This window comes from Orcinus orca, chromosome 2 (assembly GCF_937001465.1).
Source record: "Orcinus orca chromosome 2, mOrcOrc1.1, whole genome shotgun sequence".
Taxonomy (NCBI): domain Eukaryota; kingdom Metazoa; phylum Chordata; class Mammalia; order Artiodactyla; family Delphinidae; genus Orcinus; species Orcinus orca.
In genome coordinates this window covers 151,879,803-151,904,796 of record NC_064560.1, presented here as the reverse complement: position 1 = coordinate 151,904,796, position 24,994 = coordinate 151,879,803, and the positions used below count along the sequence as shown (strand labels likewise).

At 37.9% G+C, this 24,994-nt stretch overlaps 1 protein-coding gene across 5 annotated transcripts in view; it reads right to left on the bottom strand.

Annotated features, from left to right (window-relative positions):
- Positions 1-24,994, bottom strand: part of ATL1 (atlastin GTPase 1) — a 94,917-nt gene that overhangs the window by 32,318 nt on the left and 37,605 nt on the right. For all 5 annotated transcript variants that reach the window (XM_004270044.3, XM_033428476.2, XM_049706305.1 and 2 more), the window contains 4 exons: positions 12,960-13,207; positions 10,815-10,949; positions 10,245-10,349; positions 674-724 (listed from right to left, as the gene is read on the bottom strand). In XM_004270044.3, coding sequence (XP_004270092.1) covers positions 674-724; positions 10,245-10,349; positions 10,815-10,949; positions 12,960-13,207 — 539 coding nt within the window. The remainder of the gene's footprint in view (positions 1-673; positions 725-10,244; positions 10,350-10,814; positions 10,950-12,959; positions 13,208-24,994) is intronic.

Sequence of the window (24,994 nt, the reverse complement as noted above, 5' to 3'; positions counted from 1 at the left end):
GCAAACTATCTTTAGGAAACATCTAATCTTCTTATTTGAGATTTAAATGCTGCTTGGAGAGTGGAAGAAGCACTGAGTCCAATCAGATGATCAAATTTCTATTCCCACTCTGCCACTTACTAGCCACATGAGTTTAGGCAAGTCATTTTTTTTTCAGAAAAAAATTTCTCATCCATAAAATATTAAGGATAAATTAGGTGTCACTGAGATCTTTTTCAGATCTAAAATAGAATTCTATGAGTAATCATCAGGTAGTCCCCCATAGTTCTTAGCTATAAAGTGGCCCACAGGAAAAAAAATCTGACATACAACTGATATCATACTAACAATTATTAAATCCCTGACCATAGGACTTCAACTTCACATTCTGGGTCATTTTTAAACCAAAGGTTCTTTCTCCACTCTAATCTGCCATATATTTTTCCATATATAGGGTTGACAGCAAATAGCTTTACTGAAACAAAGGACTTTGAAAACTGAATTAGAAAGAATATAACCATACAGGGCAAGAACTAGAAACCTGGAAATGGGACAACCTCCATTTGGTTATGTTTTTAAATCTTTCTGACTGTTATGTTTTCCAAGTACAAAAAGACCCCCCAAAATCCTAAAGTTCTGCTGTACATGCCCAAAAGATTACAAGATATACAAAAGAGACTGTAAATATTGTTACCTGAAGGTGCTGAAGATCATCCTCCTGCACATTTTGAGATAAGTTATATACCTTGATTAAGAAATAAAGTTAAAATGAGAAAATAATTAGCAGCATACTAAGCACTTATTTTGTTATTCTCTATTTTTTGAAATATCAATTTCACAAAATCAAACTCTCTCACATATATTTATAAGACCTTGAGAGAGGAGTAAAGAAAGCCTGAGAGACAATAAATAATGTACAATGATCATACAATTTTTCCAGAAATACAGTAGCTACCTGATTTGGAGACAGAACATTAAAATTATTTTATGAACCTAATTCAACAATTAGTAATAAAATAATCATTCTTACAAGCACATGAAAATAATAATGATCTAGATCTTAATAACCCATATATAAAATTTTGTCTTGAAAAATTATGTTGGCTTCTTTACAATCAATTATTTAAGTCTATAGAAAGCTCCATCACATGGAAGTTAAGTTCTGAATATCATGCTCACATCCTCAAACATATGCATTATAGCTTCACGAACAGATCACAGCATTAAGGTGAAATTCTTTTTTTCTAAGGAGGAGGATTAATATCAGTAACTTCAAAGAAAAGTTAATGATGTTTATATGTTTATGTACTGATACAAACAGTATACTTTGTGTACTTATTTAAATAACAGACCACTTCTCAGATAATAACAAAAAATAGTCATTACAAAGGACTTAGAGTTTTCAGCAAAAATATCTAGTGTCTCCAGAAAAAATATAAATAGTAAATAATAAATATTTAAAAGGCAGAGACTTCCGGGAAGATGGCGGAAGAGTAAGACGCGGAGATCACCTTCCTCCCCACAGATACACCAGAAATACATCTACGCGTGGAACAACTCCTACGGAGCACCTACTGAACGCTGGCAGAAGACCTCAGACCTCCCAAAAGGCAAGGAACCCCCCACGTACCTGGTTAGGGCAAAAGAAAAAACTAAACAGAGACAAAAGGATAGGGACGGGTCCTGCACCAGCGGGAGAGAGCTGTGAAGGAGGAAAACTGTCCACACACTAGGAAGCCCCTTCGCGGGTGGAGACTTCGGGAGGCGGAGTGGGGGAGCTTGGGATCCGCGGAAGAGAGCACAGCAACAGGGGTGCGGAGGGCAAAGCGGAGAGATTCCAGCGCAGAGGATCGGGCCGACCGGAACTCACCAGCCGAGAGGCTTGTCTGCTCGCCCGCCGGGGCGGGCGGGACTGGGAGCTGAGGCTCCGGCTTTTGTCGGAGCGCCGGGAGAGGACTGAGGTTGGCGGCGTGAACACAGCCTGCAGGGCGTTAGTGCACCGCGGCTAGCCGGGAGAGAGTCCGGGAAAAGTCTGGACCTGCAGAAGAGGCAAGAGACTTTTGCGTCCCTCTTTGTTTCCTGGTGCACGAGGAGAGGGGATTAAGAACGCTGCTTGAGAGAGCTCCAGGGCTAAAAGTGCGAGCCGTGGCTAAAAGTGCGGAGCCCAGAGACAGACATGAGACGCTAAGGCCGCTGCTGCCGCCACCAGGAGGCCTGTGTGCGAACACAGGTCACTAGCCACACGCCCTTCCGGGGAGCCTGTGCAGCCCGCCACTGCCAGGGTCCCGGGATCCAGGGACAACTCCCCCGGGAGAACGCACGGCGCGCCTCAGGCTGCAACGTCACGCCGGCCTCTGCCGCTGCAGGCCCGCCCCACACTCCGTGACCCTCCCTACCCCGCGGCCTGAGTGAGCCAGAGCCTCCGAATCAGCGGCTCCTTTAACCCCGTCCTGTCTGAGCAAAGAACAGACGCCCTCCGGCGACCTACATGCACAGGCGGGGCCAAATCCAAAGCTGAGCCCCTGGGAACTGTGAGAACAAAGAAGAGAAAGGGAAATCTCTCCCAGCAGCCTCAGAAGCAGCAGATTAAAGCTCCACAATCAATTTGATATACCCTGCATCTGTGGAATACCTGAATAGACAACGAATCATCCCAAATTAAGGAGCCCTGTGGATGAAAGGCTCTTGGTGCTGCAGCCAGGAGTCAGTGCTGTGCCTCTGAGGTGGGAGAGCCAACTTCAGGACACTGGTCCACAAGAGGCCTCCCAGCTGCACATAATATCAAACAGCAAAAATCTCCGAGAGATCTCCATCTCAATGCCAGCACCCAGCTTCACTCAACGACCAGCAAGCTACAGTGCTGGACATCCTATGCCAAACAACTAGCAAGACAGGAACACAACCCCACCCATTAGCAGAGAGGCTGCCCCAAATCATAAGTCTACAGACACCCCAAAACACACAACCAGACGTGGACCTGCCCACCAGAAAGACAAGATCCAGCCTCATCCACCAGAACACAGGCACTAGTACCCTCCACCAGGAAGCCTACACAACCCACTGAACCAACCTTAGCCACTGGGGACAGACACAAAAAACAACAGGAACTACGAACCTTCAGCCTGCAAAAAAGGAGACCCCAAACACAGTAAGATAAGCAAAATGAAAAGACAGAAAAACACACAGCAGATGAAGGAGCAAGATAAAAACCCACCAGACCTAACAAATGAAGAGGAAATAGGCAGTCTACCTGAGAAAGAATTCAGAATAATGATAGTAAGGTTGATCCAAAATCTTGGAGATAGAATGGACAATAGAATGGACAAAATGCAAGAATCAGTTAACAAGGACCTAGAAGAACTAAAGATGAAACAAGCAATGATGAACAACACAATAAATGAAATTAAAAGTACTCTAGATGGGATCAATAGCAGAATAACTGAGGCAGAAGAACGGATAAGTGACCTGGAAGATAAAATAGTGGAAATAACTACTGCAGAGCAAAATAAAGAAAAAAGAATGAAAAGAATTGAGGACAGTCTCAGAGACCTCTGGGACAACATTAAACGCACCAACATTCGAATTATAGGGGTTCCAGAAGAAGAAGAGAAAAAGAAAGGGACTGAGAAAATATTTGAAGAGATTATAGTTGAAAACTTCCCTAATATGGGAAAGGAAATAGTTAATCAAGTCCAGGAAGCACAGAGAGTCCCATACAGGATAAATCCAAGGAGAAATACGCCAAGACACATATTAATCAAACTGTCAAAAATTAAATACAAAGAAAACATATTAAAAGCAGCAAGGGAAAAACAACAAATAACACACAAGGGAATCCCCATAAGGTTAACAGCTGATCTTTCAGCAGAAACTCTGCAAGCCAGAAGGGAGTGGCAGGACATATTGAAAGTGTTGAAGGAGAAAAACCTGCAACCAAGATTACTCTACCCAGCAAGGATCTCATTCAGATTTGATGGAGAAATTAAAACCTTTACAGACAAGCAAAAGCTGAGAGAGTTCAGCACCACCAAACCAGCTCTACAACAACTGCTAAAGGAACTTCTCTAGGCAAGAAACACAAAAGAAGGAAAAGACCTACAATAACGAACCCAAAACAATTAAGAAAATGGGAATAGGAACACACATATCGATAATTACCTTAAATGTAAATGGACTAAATGCTCCCACCAAAAGACACAGATTGGCTGAATGGATACAAAAACAAGACCCATATATTTGCTGTCTACAAGAGACCCATTTCAGACCTAGAGACACATACAGACTGAAAGTAAGGGGATGGAGAAAGGTATTTCATGCAAATGGAAACCAAAAGAAAGCTGGAGTAGCAATTCTCATATCAGACAAAATAGACTTTAAAATAAAGACTATTAGAAGAGACAAAGAAGGACACTACATAATGATCAAGGGATCGATCCAAGAGGAAGATATAACAATTGTAAATATTTATGCACCCAACATAGGTGCACCTCAATACATAAGGCAAATACTGACAACCATAAAAGGGGAAATCGACAGTAACACATTCATAGTAGGGGACTTTAACACCCCACTTTCACCAATGGACAGATCATCCAAAATGAAAATAAATAAGGAAACACAAGCTTTAAATGATACATTAAACGAGATGGAGTTAATTGATATTTATAGGACATTCCATCCAAAAACAACAGAATACACATTTTTCTCAAGTGCTCATGGAACATTCTCCAGGATAGATCATATCTTGGGTCACAAATCAAGCCTTGGTAAATTTAAGAAAATTGAAATTGTATCAAGTATCTTTTCCGACCACAACGCTATGAGACTCGATATCAATTACAGGAGAAGATCTGTAAAAAATACAAACACATGGAGGCTAAACAATACACTACTTAATAACGAAGTGATCACTGAAGAAATCAAAGAGGAAATCAAAAAATACCTAGAAACAAATGACAATGGAGACACGACGACTCAAAATCTATGGGATGCAGCAAAAGCAGTTCTAAGAGGGAAGTTTATAGCAATACAATCTTACCTTAAGAAACAGGAAACATCTCGAATAAACAACCTAACCTTGCACCTAAAGCAATTAGAGAAAGAAGAACAAAAAAACCCCAAAGTTAGCAGGAGGAAAGAAATCATAAAAATCAGATCAGAAATAAATGAAAAAGAAATGAAGGAAACGATAGCAAAGATCAATAAAACTAAAAGCTGGTTCTTTGAAAGGATAAACAAAATTGATAAACCATTAGCCAGACTCATCAAGAAAAAAAGGGAGAAGACTCAAATCAATAGAATTAGAAATGAAAAAGGAGAAGTAACAACTGACACTGCAGAAATACAAAAGATCATGAGAGATTACTACAAGCAACTCTATGCCAATAAAATGGACAACCTGGAAGAAATGGACAAATTCTTAGAAAGGCACAACGTGCCAAGACTGAATCAGGAAGAAATAGAAAATATGAACAGACCAATTACAAGCTATAACAACCCTCAAGGAAGACTCCACAGCCTGGCTCTGAATTAACAGTTACTCTGGGGGAGGGAGACGCAAGAGGGAGAGGATATATGGGGATGTATGTATACATATAGCTGATTCACTTTGTTATACAGCAGAAACTAACACACCATTGTAAAGCAGTTATACTCCAATAAAGATGTTTAAAAAAAAATATTTAAAAGGCAAAATCAATCTGGTTTTAATTGACTTGTGTAAATTGCACATACTGTTGACTATGAAGAAGTTAGATATTAAGTTGGTATTTTAAAGGCTAAGTAAATTAAGAAGTATATTTTTAAAAGTTAGTCTTACACCTACATTAATGAATAGATCAACCAGACAGAGAATCAATAAGGAAACACTGGACTTAAACAATACATTAGATCAGATTGACTTAATAGATATATAAAGATCATTCCATCAAAAAGCAGCAGAATACACATACTTCACAAGTGAACATGGAACATTCCCTAGGACAGATTATATGTTAGGTCACAAAACAAATATTAATAAATTCAAAGAAGAATGAAATCATATCAAGCAGCTTCTCCAACCACAATGGTATGAGACTTGAAATCAATCACAAGGGAAAAAAACGGGGAAAAATCCACAAAAATGCTGAGATTAAACAATGTGCTACTGAATAACCAGTGGACCATCAAAGAAATCAAAGAAATTTTAAAAAACATAAAGATAAATGAGAGCAGAAATACAACATACCAAAATCTATGAGATGTGGCAAAAATGCTTCTGAGAAGGAAGTTCATAGCAATATAGGCCTACCTCAAAAAAACAAGAAAAATCCTGAATAAACAATCTAACTTTACACCTAAAAAGACTAGAAAAAAGAACAAACGAAGCCCAAAGTTAGCAGAAGGAAGGAAATAATAAGGATCAGAGCAGAAATAAATAAAATAGAGACTAAAACAAAAAATAGAAAACATCAATGAAACTAAGAGGTAGTTGAAAAAATAAAATCAACAAGTCATTAGCTAGACTAACCAAGAGAAAAAGAGAGAGGGCTCAAATAAATAAAATCAGAAATGAAAGAGGAGAAATTACTACTGATACCACAGAAATACAAAAGATCATAAGAGACCACTATGAACAGTTATATGCCAACAAATTGGACAACCTATAAGAAATGGATAAATTTCTAGAAACATGCAATCTTCCAAGACTGAATCATGAAGAAAAAAAAGTCTGAATAAACTGATTATTAATAAGGGATTGAAACAGGAGTCAAAAATCTCCCAACATGCAAAAGCCCAGGACCAGATGGCTTCATTGGCAAATTCTATAAACCATCCAAAGAAGATTTAATACCTAGCTTTCTAAAAATATTCCAAAAAATTGAAGAGGAGGAAAATCTTCCAAACACATCTTACGAAGCCAGCATTATCCTGACACCAAAACCAGAGAAGGACACCACAAAAAAGGAAACTACAGGCCAATATCCCTGATGAATATAGGTACAAAAATCCTCAACAAAATATCAGCAAACTGAATCCAACAATACATTAAAAGGGTCATACACCATAACTACGTGGGATTTATTCCAGGGATGCAATGATGATTTAACATCCACAAATCATTCTACACAACACATTACATTGAGAAAATGAAGGTTAAAAATCATATGATCATCTCAATAGATGCAGAAAAAGCATCTGACAAAATTCTTCCATTTATGATAAAAACTCTCAACAAAGTGGATATATAGAGGAAATGTACCTCAACATAACAAAGGCTATATATGACAAACCCAGAGCTAACATCGTACTCAAGGCAAAAGGCTGAAAGCTTTTTCTCTAAGATCAGGAACAAAACAAGGATGCCCACTCTTGCCCCTGTTACTCAACATTGTGTTTGAAGTCCTAGCTACAGCAATTAGGCAAGAAAAATAAATGGCATCTAAACTGGAAAAGAAGAAGTAAAACTGTCACTGTTTGCTACTTCATGATACTATATATAGAAAACCCTGAAGACTCTAACAACAACAGAAAAACCTGTTAGAACTAATAAATGAATTCAGTAAAGTCATGGGATACAAAATCAATATACAGAAACCCGTGGCATTTCTATATACTAATAATAAACTATCTGAAAAAGAAACTAAGAAAACAATTCCATTTACAATTGCATCAATAAGAATAAAATACCTAGGAGTAGATTTAACCAAGGAGATGAAAAACCTGTACACTGAAAACTATATGTCATTGATTAAAAAGTTAAAGACACCAAAAAATGGAAAGATATTCAGTCCTCATGTATTTAATATTGTTAAAATGTCCATACTACCCAAAGCAATCTATAGATTCAATGAAATCCCTATCAAAATGCCAAATGCATACTTTATAGAACTAGAACAAATAATTCTAACATTTGTATGGAATCAAAGAAGCCCCTGAATAGTCAAAACAATCTTGAGAAAGAAGAACAAATCTGGAGGTATCACACTTCCTGATTTTAAACTTTATTACAAAGCTATAGTAATCAAAATAGCATGGTACTGGCACAAAAAAGACACATAAATAAATGGAATGGAATTGAAAACCAAGAAATAAACCTATACATATATGGACAAGTAATCTATGACAAAGGAGCAAAGAATGTACAAAAAAGAGAAAGGACAGTCTCTTCAATAAATGGTGCTGGAAAAACTGGACAGCCACAAGCAAAAGAATGAAACAAGACCACTATCTTACACCACACACAAAAATTAACTCAAAGTGGATTAAAGACTTGAATGTAAGACCTTAAACCATAAAATTCCTAGAAGAAAACACAGGTGGTAACCTCAGTGGCATCTGTCTTAGTTATGCTTTTGTGGATCTGATTTGAAAGGCAAGGGAAACAAAAGTTAAAATAAACAAATGGGACTATATCAAACCGAAAAGCTTTTGCAGAGTGAAGGAAACCATCATTAAAACGTAAAGGCAACCTACTGAATGGGAGAAGATATTTGCAAATCATATATCCAATAAGGGGCTAATATCCAAAATATATAAAGAACTCATACAACTCAGCATCAAACAACCCAATTAAAAAATGGGCAGAGGATCTGAATAGACATTTTTCAAAAGAAGACATACAAATGGCCAACAGGCACAAGAAAAGATGTTCAACATCACTAATTATCAGGGAAATGCAAAACAAACCACAATGAGATACCACCTCCCACCTGTTAGAATGGCTATTATTGAAAAGATAAGAAATAATACATGTTGGAGAGGATGTGGAGAAAAGGGAACCCTCATACACTGTTGGTGGGATTGTTAATTTGTGCAGCCACTAGGGAAAACAGTATGGAGATTCTTCAAAAAGTTCAGAACAGAACTACCATATGACCCAGCAATTCCACATCTGGGTATTTACCTGAAAAGCATGAAAACAATATTCAAAAGGATATATGCACCCCTATGTTCAATGCAACATTATTTACAATAGCCAAGATATGGAAACACCTTTAGCATACAACAACGGATGAATGGATAATGAAGATGTAACACACACACACACACACCACACACTGGAATACTACTTGGCCATAAAAAAGAAGGAAATCCAGACTTTGTGACAACATGGATGGACCTTGATGGTATTATGCTAAATGAAATAGATCATATGGATAAAGACAAATACCATGTGATTCTACTCATAAGTGGAATCTAAAAACAAAAACAAAATGAACAAATAAAATAAAAATGAACTCATAGAGATCAGATTAGTGGTTACCTGGGGAGAAGGGGGGTGAGGGCTGGGCAAAATGGATAAAGGGGGTAACTGTATAGTGATGGGTAGTAACTAGACTTGTGGTGGTGATCACTGTATACAGATGTTGAACTATAATGCTATACACCTGAAACTTATATAATAATTTTTTTAAAAAGCTAGGTAATCATAGGTTATAATCATGACTTATTTTAAAGTCCTTTACAAACAAATTCAGTCTTCCTTCTATCCATCCTTTCACTGTCCTAACTACACATAATGCCCTGGTTGCTGGTTCACTAGCTCCATTCTCCCCACATACTTATAATTTCAACTTTGACTTACTCATCCTAACCACTTTGCCTTTCCTACCTTTTAAAACTATTTTACCTTTCTTTGATGGTCTGCTTCTTGGTTACTGTCTCTTCTTGCTCTTTCCGGTGAAAAGAAAATCTAAAAATTGTCTTAAAATTTTTAGGCTATGTGTTCTGTGATCATAGTAAAACCCTCAAGGACTTTCAGGACAATTTATAAAGCACACAATAACTTCAAAAACAATACTTAAAAAAAGAGAGAGGAAAAAAGGAAAGAAAGACATTTACTTTCCTAAATGCACATTAAGATACTATAAAAAGTTGTGAACATATATAAATGTTTCTACTGGCTATATAAAACAAAATTTGCATTTATAAATCTTATTTCATTAAATGTAACTAATAATAGTCTCAGTGTATCTACATACATTATAAGATTTAATATTATTGACTTTATTGTAGGCTTGAAATAGAAAAAATTATCAATAAGACAATATAACATTTTCTGACTAAAGCAGGCAATTTGAAACTGATCAGAAATTAGATGATAGTAATAAAACAATTCCACTCTTAAGGAAATCATAAGAACTGGTATGCTAATTGAGTCAAATAATAGATATAATTTACCATTTCTGTTGTTTGTCTCACTACCACATGTATACAGAAATACATATATTCATAATTTTTATTTAAAGAAACATCCATCAAAATGGATTTATTTTATTCCATACCTGTATTGAGCTGATCATTGTGCTAAGGGCAAATACTGTGGCCGAATCTCTCAAAGTTGACTGACTATCAAAGGTTCCCTGAGTATCCATCAATAGCACTGCAACCTATAGGCAAGTAGAGTACATTATTGATATTTTATAGAACATGCAGGGTATTAGGGTTACTACAAAGTTAACACCATAAGAACTAAAGCAAACCATTAGCAATGAATACTTAATAGGTAATTTTTCACATGTGCCATGAATGCCACTGAAAATAAAAATATTAATTACCTGCTGACTAGTATAATGATTAATTTTCACTGGTAATCCAACATAACAGAAATAGCACTGAAACAAAATATAGATGTTAGCTAGCTGATCTGCTGTTCTATTGTCCCTATGATTTTGCCTTCTGTGATCAGTAGAAAGGGAAACTGGGAACATGAAAGAGGATGCTACCCACTTCCCTTTTAAACTTCATGCCAAGCGGTCAAAATTAGTTTTCAAAAGAGCATTTTGGAGGATCCTGAAAAGTGGTAACTGTTGGCAAGTGAAAACTCAATTTTTTTTAAGAAGTTCACACCATACCTTTTTACCGTCAGGTTTATTGATAAGGAAGATTTCACTCCATATCTGGATTCCCGTGGTCTCTCGTTCAGACCCACCTCTCCACGAAAAGCCAGTCAATGGTTCATTGTAATCTCCAACCCAATCAACTGATTCCTATAAATTAAGAAAGTCTATGATATTGAACTAGATATGTAGTACAGGTTCTTCCACTCATCCATACCAGTTTGTATCCCTCTCCAACTCTAGACAAAAGGAAACAACGTATGCACATCTATTATATTGATACAATTACTTTATTTACTCATCCAAAAAATAATTATGAAGGAGCAACCATCTGTCACATTTTATGCTACATCCTGGGGATACAAAGATATCATTCCAGATAAGCGGAAGCTCAGAGCCTAACAGGGGGACAGACATGCTAACAAACCATTATGATGCACTATATGCATGCCAAAATGGGCGTGTATATTAGATATACATGGAAGCATAGGAAAAGAAACAACTAACTCTTGGTCAGTTAAGACTTCATAGGAGAAGTGATATTAAAGCTAAGACTTGAAGGATGTTTAGGAACTTTCCAGGTGAGCAAACTCAGGGAGGGCATTCCAGAAACAAAGAAATAAAGGTATGAGAGAGCATATTATGTCAGGATATACACAATAATAATATACACAAATGTTTTGCTATTGGGAGAGGAGGGAGCGAACAGCAGGAGGAGAAGCACCTAGTAAAAAAAAAAAACCAAATCTGTTACACTTTAATCTGAGCAAATGCTATTTAACATAAGCAACATGACAAGCGTTATTGAGTATTTCATTGTAATGTTTATCGCACAGTTAAAATTATGAATATGCCTAAAACTATATAATCCCAAAGAATGGAAAGTATACTAATTTTGTTCACTCAATTTTCCCACCTACGTTAAGTGTGTACTAATGTTGGTATGATAGAAATAGAAAGTGGTAAGAATTTTGTTTGCTTTCAAAGCCTGGAAGTATTTTGGTTGTTTTGTTCTTAATTTGTTTGGACTGAGGCTAGAGATAGAAGATGTTAAAGCTAACATTACCAAGTTGTTCAAAAATACCCTACCTATAAAAGATCAATCCAAAATGGATAATTATGATATAAATGCATAATACAAAGTTCCTTTGGGTAGTATGTCTATTCTGCCTCAACATTCATATTGGCACCCGAATTACTAAGGGTAAAAGGGTAGAAAAAAAATACTGGTGTGCTCTCTACTCCTCACCTTCTGTTCCCCGACTGTAATCTCCTATTTATTCTTCTGCTTTTGGTTGATCCTAGGCCCCTTAAAGTCTCCTTTCTATGCCACACTATTGTCTCAAATGTTATGACACTGTTGGCTGCCTTTGGGGGTGGGTTAAGGGTGAGACTGAGTGGGAAAAGATAACAGAACTTTGTGGGATAACAGCAAGATACACTTGATAGGTTTTGGGGTTACCCAGGTATTTACATTTTCAAAAAAAAGCAAATGTACACTTCAGATTGGTGCATGTAACTATATGTGAATTTTACAACAAAAGAAAAAAACTAAATAAATACTGAAATATATAATAATGATGTATATTGAAATATTTATAGGGAAGCATACTGAAGTCAACAATTTACTTTGAAATGAACCAAAAAATAAGATGGAGCAATGGACTGAAACAGGGAAGAATAGCTGGAGACACATGTGATAAAGCAAGAATATTAATGTTAATGGTAGAATCTAGGTAGTGCATATCCAGGTGTCTACGGTAAAATTCTTTTAACTCTGCTGCATGCATGGAAAATGTCATAATAAATGTTGGGGGGAAAATGATTATAATAAAAATTATAACAAAAGTTATTTGACATTTTAAACAGTATTTAACATGTAAAGTTTATAACCGTATCACTGTACTTGTCTATTTTCAAAGGAGCTTAAAAAATAAGTTACGTTCTAAGGGAAATGTAGCAAAGTGGCTTCAGACGAAAGTGGCCTATATAGTTTGGTGCCGACAGCACCAAAGTTGGAATGGTTACACGATAGCATTTTTAAACTAGTTCATCTTTAGGGAACATAATAATGGAAATATTGGACACTACTACTAAATAAAAACACAAAGTCATAAAAGCACAGAAATCAGAAAACTTTTCAAAGCACCTCTTCCCTACCTGCTTATACATGTATCTCAACATGAAGTCCATCAGGAATGATTTTCCTTTTCTAAATGCTCCAGCAACAGATACAGCAACGACCTCCTTGTCCCTGATAGCCTCTGAGAGAAGGATCCGATTTAGTGCAGTTTCATCTAATTCAAAGGAATGGTCATCTCTGACAATGAGGACTTGGACTGGTCCTGCCTTTTTCACTGGCTCTTCCTCTTCAGAGCTCCATTCATACCCCTTTTCTGAAAAGCCGCCTATTGAATAAAATAAGAATTTATTCAGCAAATTATCTCAAAACACAGGAAATGTATATGTACCTCTCAACATTCAAACCTCTGAAACAGGAGCACAGTGGAATTAGAAATGTTCATTTTATTGACATATATTGATGTCATTTACACCACATCTCCGACTTACATCTGGTCTTTCTGATCAAGTGGCCAAATCAAACAGAATTTTATTTTTAAGAAAGCTCTAAATCAGTGCAGAGATCTCTGTTTGCTGAGTAAGAAAAAAAAAAAATCAAAGCAAAGGACTCTACTTTTGGAGAAGAATAAAATAGCCTTAGTTTACACTTAATCCCTTAGAAATAAGTTTAGTTATTCACATGAAAGATCCTTGCAATACTTTTTAAAGCTGAACATGCATATGCGGAAATACACAGAGGGACTCAAAATCACATATTCTTGAAACTGGAATAAATCTCTAAAGCACCCAGTTCAGCTCCGTCCAATGCATGCAACCCACCTACAAAATCCTAGACTCTTAATTGTCTAAAATTATATCTTGTAGCAATGGAAGTTACAGATAATTAAATTGGGTAGGGCCAGATTACAGAAGACCTTCAAATCTATGGAAAAGAGGTCTGGATATAATTCAATAAAAAAAAAAATAAGAAGCTTTTCGAAAGTTACTTTGTGTGGAGAGCTTATAAAAAAGGTTTGTGACTCTGGGAAATTACTAAATCTCTCAGTTCCTCCAACTGTAAAACAGAAACTATTAATAGTACCTATTTAATAGGGTTGTTGAAAAGATTAAGGGAGGTACTATATGTAAAGTGTTGAGAACAGTGCTTGGCACACAGCAAGCTCATAAAGGTTAGCTATTATCATCATCATCACCACCACTACCTTGGGATTATAAACTGAACTAAGTATTCCCAGAAGTTTCTGCCTATTTTCTATAAATTTATATGTGTTTGTGTGTGCATGTATGTGTGTGTTCACATGTGTGTGTTTTCAGAGTTTTCTATTTAATTGTCAGAAATACTGTTTTTGACAGAGGTCCTCTTTTAGAAATCATCCCTAATATACAAGAATTTTAGAACGCTAGACCTTGGCATTTGCAGTATATTACAAAACAACTTCAATGTGTCAAGTGACACATTCTTATATCCATAGCCTTCTTAATGTAACTTTGTAATGTCCTCCCACTTTGACTCCGGGGTCAGCCATGTAATTTGTTTTAGCAGACATAACACAGCAGAGACTTGAAAAAGCACTTGTGTGTTTCCATTTTGCTCTTTTGTCTCTGCCATTCATCATGAGAATATTCACAGACTAGTCTGCTGCAGGATGAGAGACACTTGGAGCAGAGGCAAACTGCCCAGGTCCAGCCAAGGCCCACAGCAAGCCAACACCCAGCCACATGAGGGAGCCCAGTCAGGATCAACAGATTTGTCTAACAACCATTTCAACATGTGACCAATAAATACTATTGTTCTATGCCCCTGAGGTTTTGTGACTATTTATTATGCAGCATAACAGGCAATAAATAACTGATACACCCTACAACCCCTTCCTCTAGAAAGGCAGTATAGTGTAGTGGTTAAAAACACAGGCTCTGGAACCAGACTGCTGAGATTCCAATCAAGACTTCCCCATTTCTTAGCTGAGTAACCTTAGATAAGTTGTTTAACCGCTTTGTGTCTACCTCATAAAGTTGCTGTGAATTAATATATGCATGTAACACACTTAGAACACTGGCTGGTATATGTATTGGTATATGCTATTAGCATTATTATAGATTTACGAAACTAAAGCCAAATATGTCACTGACTTTGCCCAAGGGAAATAAATGCAATTTCTATATCAGGCAACCTACCATGGATGCCTTCTTGTGTTATTTATTTATTGCTTTCAATATTGCAGCAAGGTATTTATTATTATCTGTATTTTTGACACATGAGGAAGAACTAACTGGATTAAGTAACTTTCCCAAGATCACACCCACTAGAGTTCACACAGTAACTGTCAATTTCGGTTTAGATCCCGGGTAATTAAACTTTAATCTCAGAACTTTCCACTATAATATTCTGCCTCTTTAGTGGAAATCAAATAACTTTTGGACAACACATAAATGGGCTCATTTGCTTTCTATCAAAAGAACAGAAAGTCAAAACATACATCAATTAATTCCTCAGATCAGATATATGACCTAGCCTCAAATCAACCCTTAATAATATTAATTTTGAAATAAACTGGGCTCTTAAATAACCTTTCATCCAAATTTTTGAAAACATATTTAAATAGACATTCTTCATTATGTCTGTCTGATAAGAAGTCTCATAACTAGAGAAAAACAAGGCAGTTATATTTCTCAGCATAATTTTAAATGAGTTTTCAGATCATATTGATGTATGTATACACATATATCACATTGATAACTACATATATTGCTGTTCATCTATAAGATAATGCCATTGAAATATTACAAATCTAACACACAATTTTAGTTTTTCATTAGTGGAGATAGACATACACCATTACTTTCTGAGCAACAGTATGAAGCATCTGCAGACAACAAAACCACTGCGTTAGCCATGAATCACAGTTTTTCTCTCTGCAAAGTTAAGAAAAATTGATTTTACATCCAACAGACAATAGCTTCTATATTGCCATATCACAGATGCTGGAGTCAGAGTCTTTGTTTAAATCGTAGCTTCACAACTTACACATATAAGAAGTTGTGTAAGTTATTTCACGTCCTAATGACTCACCATCTTCCATATGAAAAATGAGATTAAGAATGGTACCTACGGGACTTCCCTGGTGGTGCAGTGGTTGAGAATCTGCCTGCCAATGCAGGGGACACGGGTTCGACCCCCTGGTCCAGGAAGATCTCACATGCTGCAGAGCTACTAAGCCTCTGTGCCACAACTACTGAGCCTGTGCTCTGAAGCCTGCGAGCTACACCTACTGAAGCCCGCGCACCTAGAGCTCATGCTTCGCAACAAGAGAAGCCACTGCAATGAGAAGCCCGTGCACTGCAACGAAGAGTAGCTCCCACTCACTGCAACTAGAGAAAGCCTGCGCACAGCAACGAAGACCCAATGCAGCCATAAATAAATAAATAAAAGAATGGTACCTACATCCGAGGCTTTGTGATGATTAAATGAAGTAATATTTATTAAATGAAGACCAAAGAGCTTGATAAATATTACGTGCCTAATGATGGTGACCACCTAATATTGCTATTATTTATTACCTATTCATATTTTATTCCAGCATTACTTACCCATCTAATTTCAGCCTCAGTAAAAGGTCCTTTCTGAGGGCAACAACACACATTCTTTGATGAACCTCCTTACCTATGGTGTAGTTTTAATCTGCATATACAACTGATGTGAATCAGGAAGGCTGGCTAGACATAATATTTTGGATAGAAAAACATCTTCAGAGTTGAAAACTAGATCACAACTTTCTACAGACTGAAATAATTCTCTAAGGTTGCTTGTAGCTAACTACATATATGCAAGAGGTACTCTGAATGGAATTTCTGGGTTGTAATTTTTTTCAAATATTCAACTTCACAACGTGTTCAGAAATTTTTTCTAAGTGGCTGTAGCAAATTCTCACTCCCCACCCACTCCCAGCAGTTTATTAGACAGTCTATTGATTCACATTCTTTCCAACACTCGGTTTTGCCTGACTTTTAAAGTTTTGTCCATTGGATAGGTATAAAATAAGTAAGCGGGGCTTCCCTGGTGGCACAGTGGATGAGAGTCCGCCTGCCGATGCAGGGGACATGGGTTCGTGCCCCAGTCCGGGAAGATCCCACATGCCGTGGAGCGGCTGGGCCCGCGAGCCATGGCCGCTGAGCCTGCGTGTCCAGAGCCTGTGCTCCGCAACGGGAGAGGCCGCAACAGTGAGAGGCCCACGTACCGCAAAAAAAAAAAATAAAAATAAGTAAGTGGTCTCTCACTGTAGTCCTGACGTACATTTCTCTAAATGCTAATGAAGTGAGGACATGCCTTTTGTTCATTTTTTTCTATTAGATTGTCTTTTTCTTAATGATTTATAGTGGTTCTTTATATATTTTGAATGCTAGACCTTTGTTAGTTATGTGTATAGCAAAAATCCTCTGCTTGTCGTTTCACTTTCCTTAAGCTGTTACTGATGAATAGCAATTATTAATTTTGACATAATAGATTTTATTATTTTATCATTAGCACTTTGTATGTCATGTTTAAGAAATTATTCCTTACAAAATCATAAAAGACATTCATATATATTGTTCTAGTTTTTAAGTTTTGCTTTTGATATTTAAGTTCTTAATCAACCAGGAGCTGCTAACTGTATAAGAGGTGAGATAGAATTCCAACTTGATTTTTTCAATACGAGTAACAAAATTTTCAGATTTCTATTTAACAAAGACTCTAGTGGTCTGCCATGTCATAGTTAAGAGTTACACACGCACACACACACACACACACACACACACACGGACCCAGAAAGAGACAGGGAGACAGAGAAAGAGAGACTTTGTTTCTGACCTTGCAATTTTTTTCCTTTTTTTTTAACATATTTTTTTAAGCATCTTTATTGGAGTATAACGGCTTTACAATGGTGTGTTAGTTACTGCTATATAACAAAGTGAATCACCTATACACATACATATATACCCACATCTCCTCCCTCTTGCGTCTCCCTCCCACCCTCCCTATTCTACCCCTCTAAGTGGTCACAAAGCACCAAGCTGATCTCCCTGTGCTATGCCGCTGCTTCCCACTAGCTATCTATTTTACATTTGGTAGTGTATATATGTCCATGCCACTCTCTCACTTCGTCCCAGCATACCCCTTCCCCCTCCCTGTGGACTCAAGTCCATTCTCTATGTCTGTGTCTTTATTCCTATCCTGCCCATACGTTTTTCAGAAGCATTTTTTTTTTAGATTCCATATTTATGTGTCACCATATGCTGTTTGTTTTTCTCCTTCTGACTTACTTCACTCTGTATGACAGACTCTAGGTCCATCCACCTCACTACAAATAACTCAATTTCGTTTCTTTTTATGGGTGAGTAATATTCCATTGTATATATGTGCCATATCTTCTTTATCCACTCATGTGTTGATGGACACTTAAGTTGCTTCCATGTCCTGGCTATTGTAAATTGAGCTGCAATGAACAATGTGGTACATGACTCTTTTTGAATTATGGTTTTCTCAGGGTATACGCCCAGTAGTGGGATTACAGGGTCAAATGGTACTTCTATTTTTACTTTTTTTAAGGAAACTCCACACTGTTCTCCATAGTGGCTGTATCAATTTACATTGCCACCAACAGTGTAGGAGGGTTCCCTTTTCTCCACACCCTCTCCAGCATTTATTGATTGTAGATTCTTTGATGGTGGCCATTCTGACTGGTGTGAGGTGATACCTCATTGTAGTTTTGATTTGCATTTCTCTAATAATAAGTGATATTGAGCATCCTTTCATGTGTTTGTTGGCAATCTGTATATCTTCTTTGGAGAAATGTCTATTTAGCTCTTCTGCCCATTTTTGGATTCGGTTGTTTGTTTTTTTGATATTGAGCTGCATGAGCTGCTTGTAAATTTTGGAGATTAATCCTTTGTCAGTTGCTTCATTTGCAAACATTTTCTCCCACTCTGAGGGTTGTCTTTTGGTCTTGTTTATGGTTTCCTTTGCTGTGCAAAAGCTTTGAAGTTTCATTAGGTCCCATTTGTTTATTTTTGTTTTTATTTCCATTTCTCTAGGAGGTGGGTCAAAAAGGATCTTGCTGTGATTTATGTCATACAGTGTTCTGCCTATGTTTTCCTCTAAGAGTTTTATAGTGTCTGGCCTTACACTTAGGTCTTTAATCCATTTTCAGTTTATTTTTGTTTATGGTGTTAGGGAGTGTTCTAATTTCATTCTTTTACATGTAGCTGTCCAGTTTTCCCAGCACCACTTATTGAAGAGGCTGTCTTCTCTATTGTATATTCTTGCCTCCTTTATCAAATATAAGGTGACCCTATGTGCATGGGTTTATCTCTGGGCTTTTTATCCTGTTCCATTGATCTTTCTGTTTTTGTGCCAGTACCATACTGTCTTGATTACTGTAGCTTTGTAATATAGTCGGAAGTCCAGGTGCCAGATTACTCCAGCTCTGTTTTTCTTTCTCAAGATTGCTTTGGCTATTCGGGGTGTTTTGTGTTTCCATACAAATTGTGAAATTTTTTGTTCTAGTTCTGTGAAAAATGACATTGGTAGTTTGAAAGGGATTGCAATGAATCTGTAGATTGCTTTGGGTAGTATAGTCATTTTCACAATGTTGATTCTTCCAATCCATGCACATGGGATATACCTCCATCTGTTTTTATCATCTTTAATTTCTTTCATCAGTGTCTTACAGTTTTCTGCATATAGGTCCTTTGTCTCCTTAGGTAGGTTTATTCCTAGGTATTTTATTATTTTTGTTGCAGTGGTAAATGGGAGTGTTTCTTTAATTTCTCTTTCAGTTTTTTCATCATTAGTGTATAGGAATGCAAGAGATTTCTGTGCATTAATTTTTTTTTTTTTTTTTTTTTTTGCGGTACGTGGGCCTCTCACTGCTGTGGCCTCTCCCGTTGCAGAGCACAGGCTCCGGATGTGCAGGCTCAGTGGCCATGGCTCACGGGCCCAGCCTCTCTGTGGCATGTGGGATCTTCCTGGACTGGGGCATGAACCCGTGTCCCCTGCATCAGCAGGCGGACTCTCAACCACTGCGCCACCAGGGAAGCCCTGTTGGAAGATTTTTAATCACAGTTTCAATTTCAGTGCTTGTGATTGGTCTGTTTATATTTTCTATTTCTTCCTAGTTCAGTCTCAGAAGGTTGTACTTTTCTAAGAATTTGTCCATTTCTTCCACTTTGTCCATTTTATTGGCATATAGTTACTTGCAGTAATCTCTCATGATCCTTTGTATTTCTGCAGTGTCAGGTGTTACTTCTTTTTCATTTCTAATTTTATTCATTTGAGTCTTCTCCCTTTTTTTCTTGATGAGTCTGGCTAATGGTTAATCAATTTTGCTTATCTTCTCAAAGAACCAGCTTTTAGTTTAATTGATCTTTGCTATAATTTCCTTCATTTCTTTTTCATTTATTTCTGCTCTGATCTTATGATTTCTTACCTTTTGTTAACTTTGGGGGTTCTTCGTTCTTTCTCTAATTGCTTTAGGTGTAAGGTTAGTTTGTTTATTTCAGGTATTTCTTGTTTGTTGAGGTAGGATTGTCCTGTTATAAACTTCCCTCTTAGAACTTCTTTTGCTGCGTCCCATATGTTTGGGTCATTGTGTTTTCACTGTTATTTGTTTCTTGGTATTTTTTTTTATTTCCTCTTTGATTTGTTCAATGATCTCTTGGTTAATTAGTAGTGTATTGTTTAGCCTCCATGTGTTTGTATTTTTTACAGATTATTTCCTGTAACTGACATCTAGTCTCATAGCGCTGTGGTCGTACAAGATACTTGATATGATTTCAATTTTCTTAAATTTACCAAGGCTTGATTTGTGACCCAAGATATGATCTATCCTGGAGAATGTTCCATGAGCACTTGAGAAGAAAGTGTATTCTGTTGTTTTTGGATTTTCCTATAAATATCAGTTAAGTCCATCTTGTTTAATGTATAATTTAAAGCTTATGTTTCCTTACTTATTTTCATTTTGGATGATCTGTGCACTAGTGAAAGTGGGGTGTTAGAGTCCCCTACTATGATTGTGTTACTGTCTATTTCCCCTTTTATGGCTGTTAGCATTTGCCTTATGTACTGAGGTACTCCTATATTGGGTGCATAAATATTTACAATTGTTATATCTTCTTCTTGGATTGATCCCTTGATCATTATGTAGTGTCCTTCTTTGTCTCTTCTAATAGTCTTTATTTTAAAGTCTATTTTGTCTGAATATGAGAATTGCTACTCCAGCTTTCTTTTGATTTCCATTTGCATGGAGTATCTTTTTCCATCCCTTCACTTTCAGACTGTATGTGTCCCTAGGTCTGAAGTGGGTCTCTTGTAGACAGCACATATATGGGTCTTGTTTTTTTATCCATTCAGCCAGTCTATGTCTTTTGGTTGGAGCATTTAATCCATTTACATTTAAGGTAGTTATCAATATGTACGTTCCTATTACCATTTTCTTAATTGTTTTGGGTTTGTTATTGTAGGTCGTTTCCTTCTCTTGTGTTTCCTGCCTAGAGAAGTTTCTTTAGCATTTGTTATAAAGCTGGTTTGGTGGTGCTGAGTTCTCTTAGCTTTTGCTTGCCTGTAAAGGTTTTAATTTCTCTGTTGAATTTGAATGAGATCCTTGCTGGGTAGGGTAATCTTGGTTGTAGACTTTCCCCTTTCATCACTTTAAATATGTCCTGCCACTCCCTTCTGGCTTGCAGAGTTTCTGCTGAAAGATCAGCTGTTAACCATACGGAGATTCCCTTGTATGTTATTTGTTTTTCCCTTGCTGCTTTTAATATTTTTTCTTTGTATTTAATCTTTGATAGTTTTATTAATATGTGTCTTGGCGTGTTTCTCCTTGGATTTACCCTGTATGGGACTCTCCGCTCTTCCTGGACTTGATTATTTCCTTTGCCATATTAGGAAAGTTTTCAACTATAATTTCTTCAAATATTTTCTCAGTCCCTTTCTTTTTCTCTTCTTCTTCTGGGACCCTTATAATTCGAATGTTGGTGCATTTAATGTTGTCCCAGTGGTCTCTGAGACTGTCCTCAATTCTTTTGATTCTTTTTTCTTTATTCTGCTCTGCGGTAGTTATTGCCACTATTTTATCTTCCAGGTCACTTATCTGTTCTTCTGACTCAGTTATTCTCCTATTGATTCCTTCTAGAGAATTTTTAATTTCACTTATTGTGTTGTTCATCATTGTTGGTTTGCTCTTTAGTTCTTCTAGGTCATTGTAAAATGTTTCTTGTGTTTTCTCCATTCTAGTTCCAAGATTTTGGATCATCTTTACTATCATTACTCTGAATTCTTTTTCAGGTAGGCTGCCTATTTCCTCTTCATTTGTTTGATCTGGTGGGTTTTTACCCTGCTCTTTCATCTGCTCCATGTTTCTCTGTCTTCTCATTTTGCTTAACTTACTCTGTTTGGGGTCTCCTTTTTGCAGGCTGCAGGTTCATATTCCCGTTGTTTTTGGTGTCCACCCCCAGTGGCTAAGGTTGGTTCAGTGGGTTGTGTAGGCCTCTGTCTATGCTTTGGTGGATGAGGCTGGATCTTGTCTTTCTGGTGGGCAGGACCGCATCCAGTGGTGTGTTTTGCAGTGTATGTGGCCTTATTATGATTTTAGGCAGCCTCTCTGCTAATGGGTGGAATTGTGTTCCTCTCTTGCTAATTGTTTGGCATAGGGTGTCCAGCACTGTAGCTTGCTGGTCGTTGATTGGAGCTGGGTCTTAGCGTTGAGATGGAGATCTCTGGGAGAGCTTTCACCATTTGATACTCCATGGAGCCAGGAGGTCTCTGGTGGACTGATGTCCTGAACTCAGCTCTCCCACCTCAGAGGTACAGGCCTGACACCCGGCCCAAGCACGAAGACCCTGTCAGCCACAGGGCTCAGAAAAAAGGGAGAAAAAAAGAAAGAAAGAAAGTAAAGTAAAATAAAATAAAATCAGTTATTAAAATAAAAAATTATTAAAAATAAAAAATTAAAAAGTCATAAAAAAAGGAAATGAGAGCAACCAAGCCAAAAAACAAATCCACTAATGATAACAGGTGCTAAAAAGTATACTAAAAAAAACCCCCCAAAAAACAGACAGAACCCTAGGACAAATGTTAAAAGCAAAGCTATACAGACAAAATCACATAAAGAAGCATACACATACACACTCACAAAAAGAGAAAAAGGAAAAAAAATATATATATATATTTTAAAAAAGAGAGCAACCAAATCAATAAAGAAATCTAGCAATGATAATAAACTCTAATTACTAAACTAAGATAAACATAAAACCAGAAACAAATTAGATGCAGAAAGCAAACCCCAAGTCTACAGTTGCTCCCAAAGTCCACCGCCTCAATTTTCGGATGATTTGTTGTCTATTCAGGTATTCCACAGATGCAGGGTACATCAAGTTGTTTGTGGAGATTTAATCCGCTGCTCCTGAGGCTGTTGGGAGAGATTTCCCTTTCTCTTCTTTGTTCACACAGCTCCTGGGGTTCAGCTTTGGATTTGGCCCCGCCTCTGCGTGTAGGTCACGTGAGGGCGTCTGTTCCCTGCCCAGACAGGATGGGGTTAAAGGAGCAGCTGATTCGGGGGCTCTGGCTCACTCAGGCCGGGTGGAGGGAGGGGTAAGGAATGCGGGGCGAGCCTGCTGTGGCAGAGGCCAGCGTGATGTTGCACCAGCCCGAGGCACGCCATGTGTTCTCCCGGGGAAGTTGTCCCTGGATCACGGGACTCTGGCAGTGGCAGGCTGCATAGGTTCCTGGGAGGGGAGGCGTGGATAGTGACCTGTGCTTGCACACAGGCTTCTTCGTGGCTGCAGCAGCAGCCTTAGCGTTTCATGCCTGTCTCTGGTGTCTGTGCTGATAGCTGCAGTTCGCTCCCATCTCTGGAGCTCATTTAGGCGGTGCTCTGAATCCCCTCTCCTCACGCACCCCGCAACAATGGTCTCTTGCCTCTTAGGCAGGTCCAGACTTTTTCCCGGACTCCCTCGTGGCTAGCTGTGGCGCACTAGCCCGCTTCAGGCTGTGTTCACGCAGCCAGCCCCAGTCCTCTCCCTGGGATCTGACCTCCGAAGCCCGAGCCTCAGCTCCCAGCCCCCACCTGCCCCAGCGGGTGAGCAGACAAGGCTCTCAGGCTGGTGAGTGCTGGTCGGCACTGATCCTCTGTGCAGGAGTCTCTCTGCTTTGCCCTCTGCACCCCCGTTGCTGCGCTCTCCTCCGTGGCTCTGAAGCTTCCCCCCCGTCTCTGCCAGTGAAGAGGTTTCCTAGTGTGTGGAAACTTTTCCTCTTTCACACCTCCCTCCCAGAGGTGCAGGTTCTGTCCCTATTCTTTTGTCTCTGTTTTTTCTCTTGCCCTACCCAGGTATGTGGGGAGTTTCTTGCCTTTTGGGAAGAAGGTCTGAGGTCTTCTGCCAGCGTTCAGTAGGTGTTCTGTAGTTGTTCCACGTGTAGATGTATTTGTGGTGTATTTGTGGGTAGGAAGAAGATCTCTACATCTTACTCCTCTGCCATCTTGAAGGTCTCTCTGACCTCTCAATTCTGATCCATTCACGAATTTGTCTATACCATCACCAACAGTACACCATCTTAATCAATAGCTTTATAAAAATTCATTATATATAGTAGGTCCAGCCCCTCTTATTCTTCTAATTATTATTGGTTTTGGCTATTTTGACCCTTCCATATAAATATTAGAATCAATATGTTAGTTAAATTTTCTGAAGTTACATTAAATTTATAGATCAATTTGGAAGGAATCAATACTGTTATAGTATTATCTTCAAATCCACAAACATGAGATATCTCTCCATTTATATTTGGTCTTTTATCCCCTTGAATAAAATTTTTATAATTTGGAGTGGTGGGGGAGAGGAGATTTGTTACATTGATGGCCAGAAACATTAGTTTTTGTTGCTAACTATAACTGGTTTCATTGTTGCTTTTTTTAAAAAAAATAATTATTTATTTATTTATTGGCTGCATTGGGTCTTCGTTGCTGCGTGAGCTTTCTCTAGTTGCAGCGAGCGGGAGCTACTCTGTTGCAGTGCACGGGCTTCTCATTGCGGTGGCTTCTGTTGTTGAAGAGCATGGGCTCTAGGCGTGCGGGCTTCAG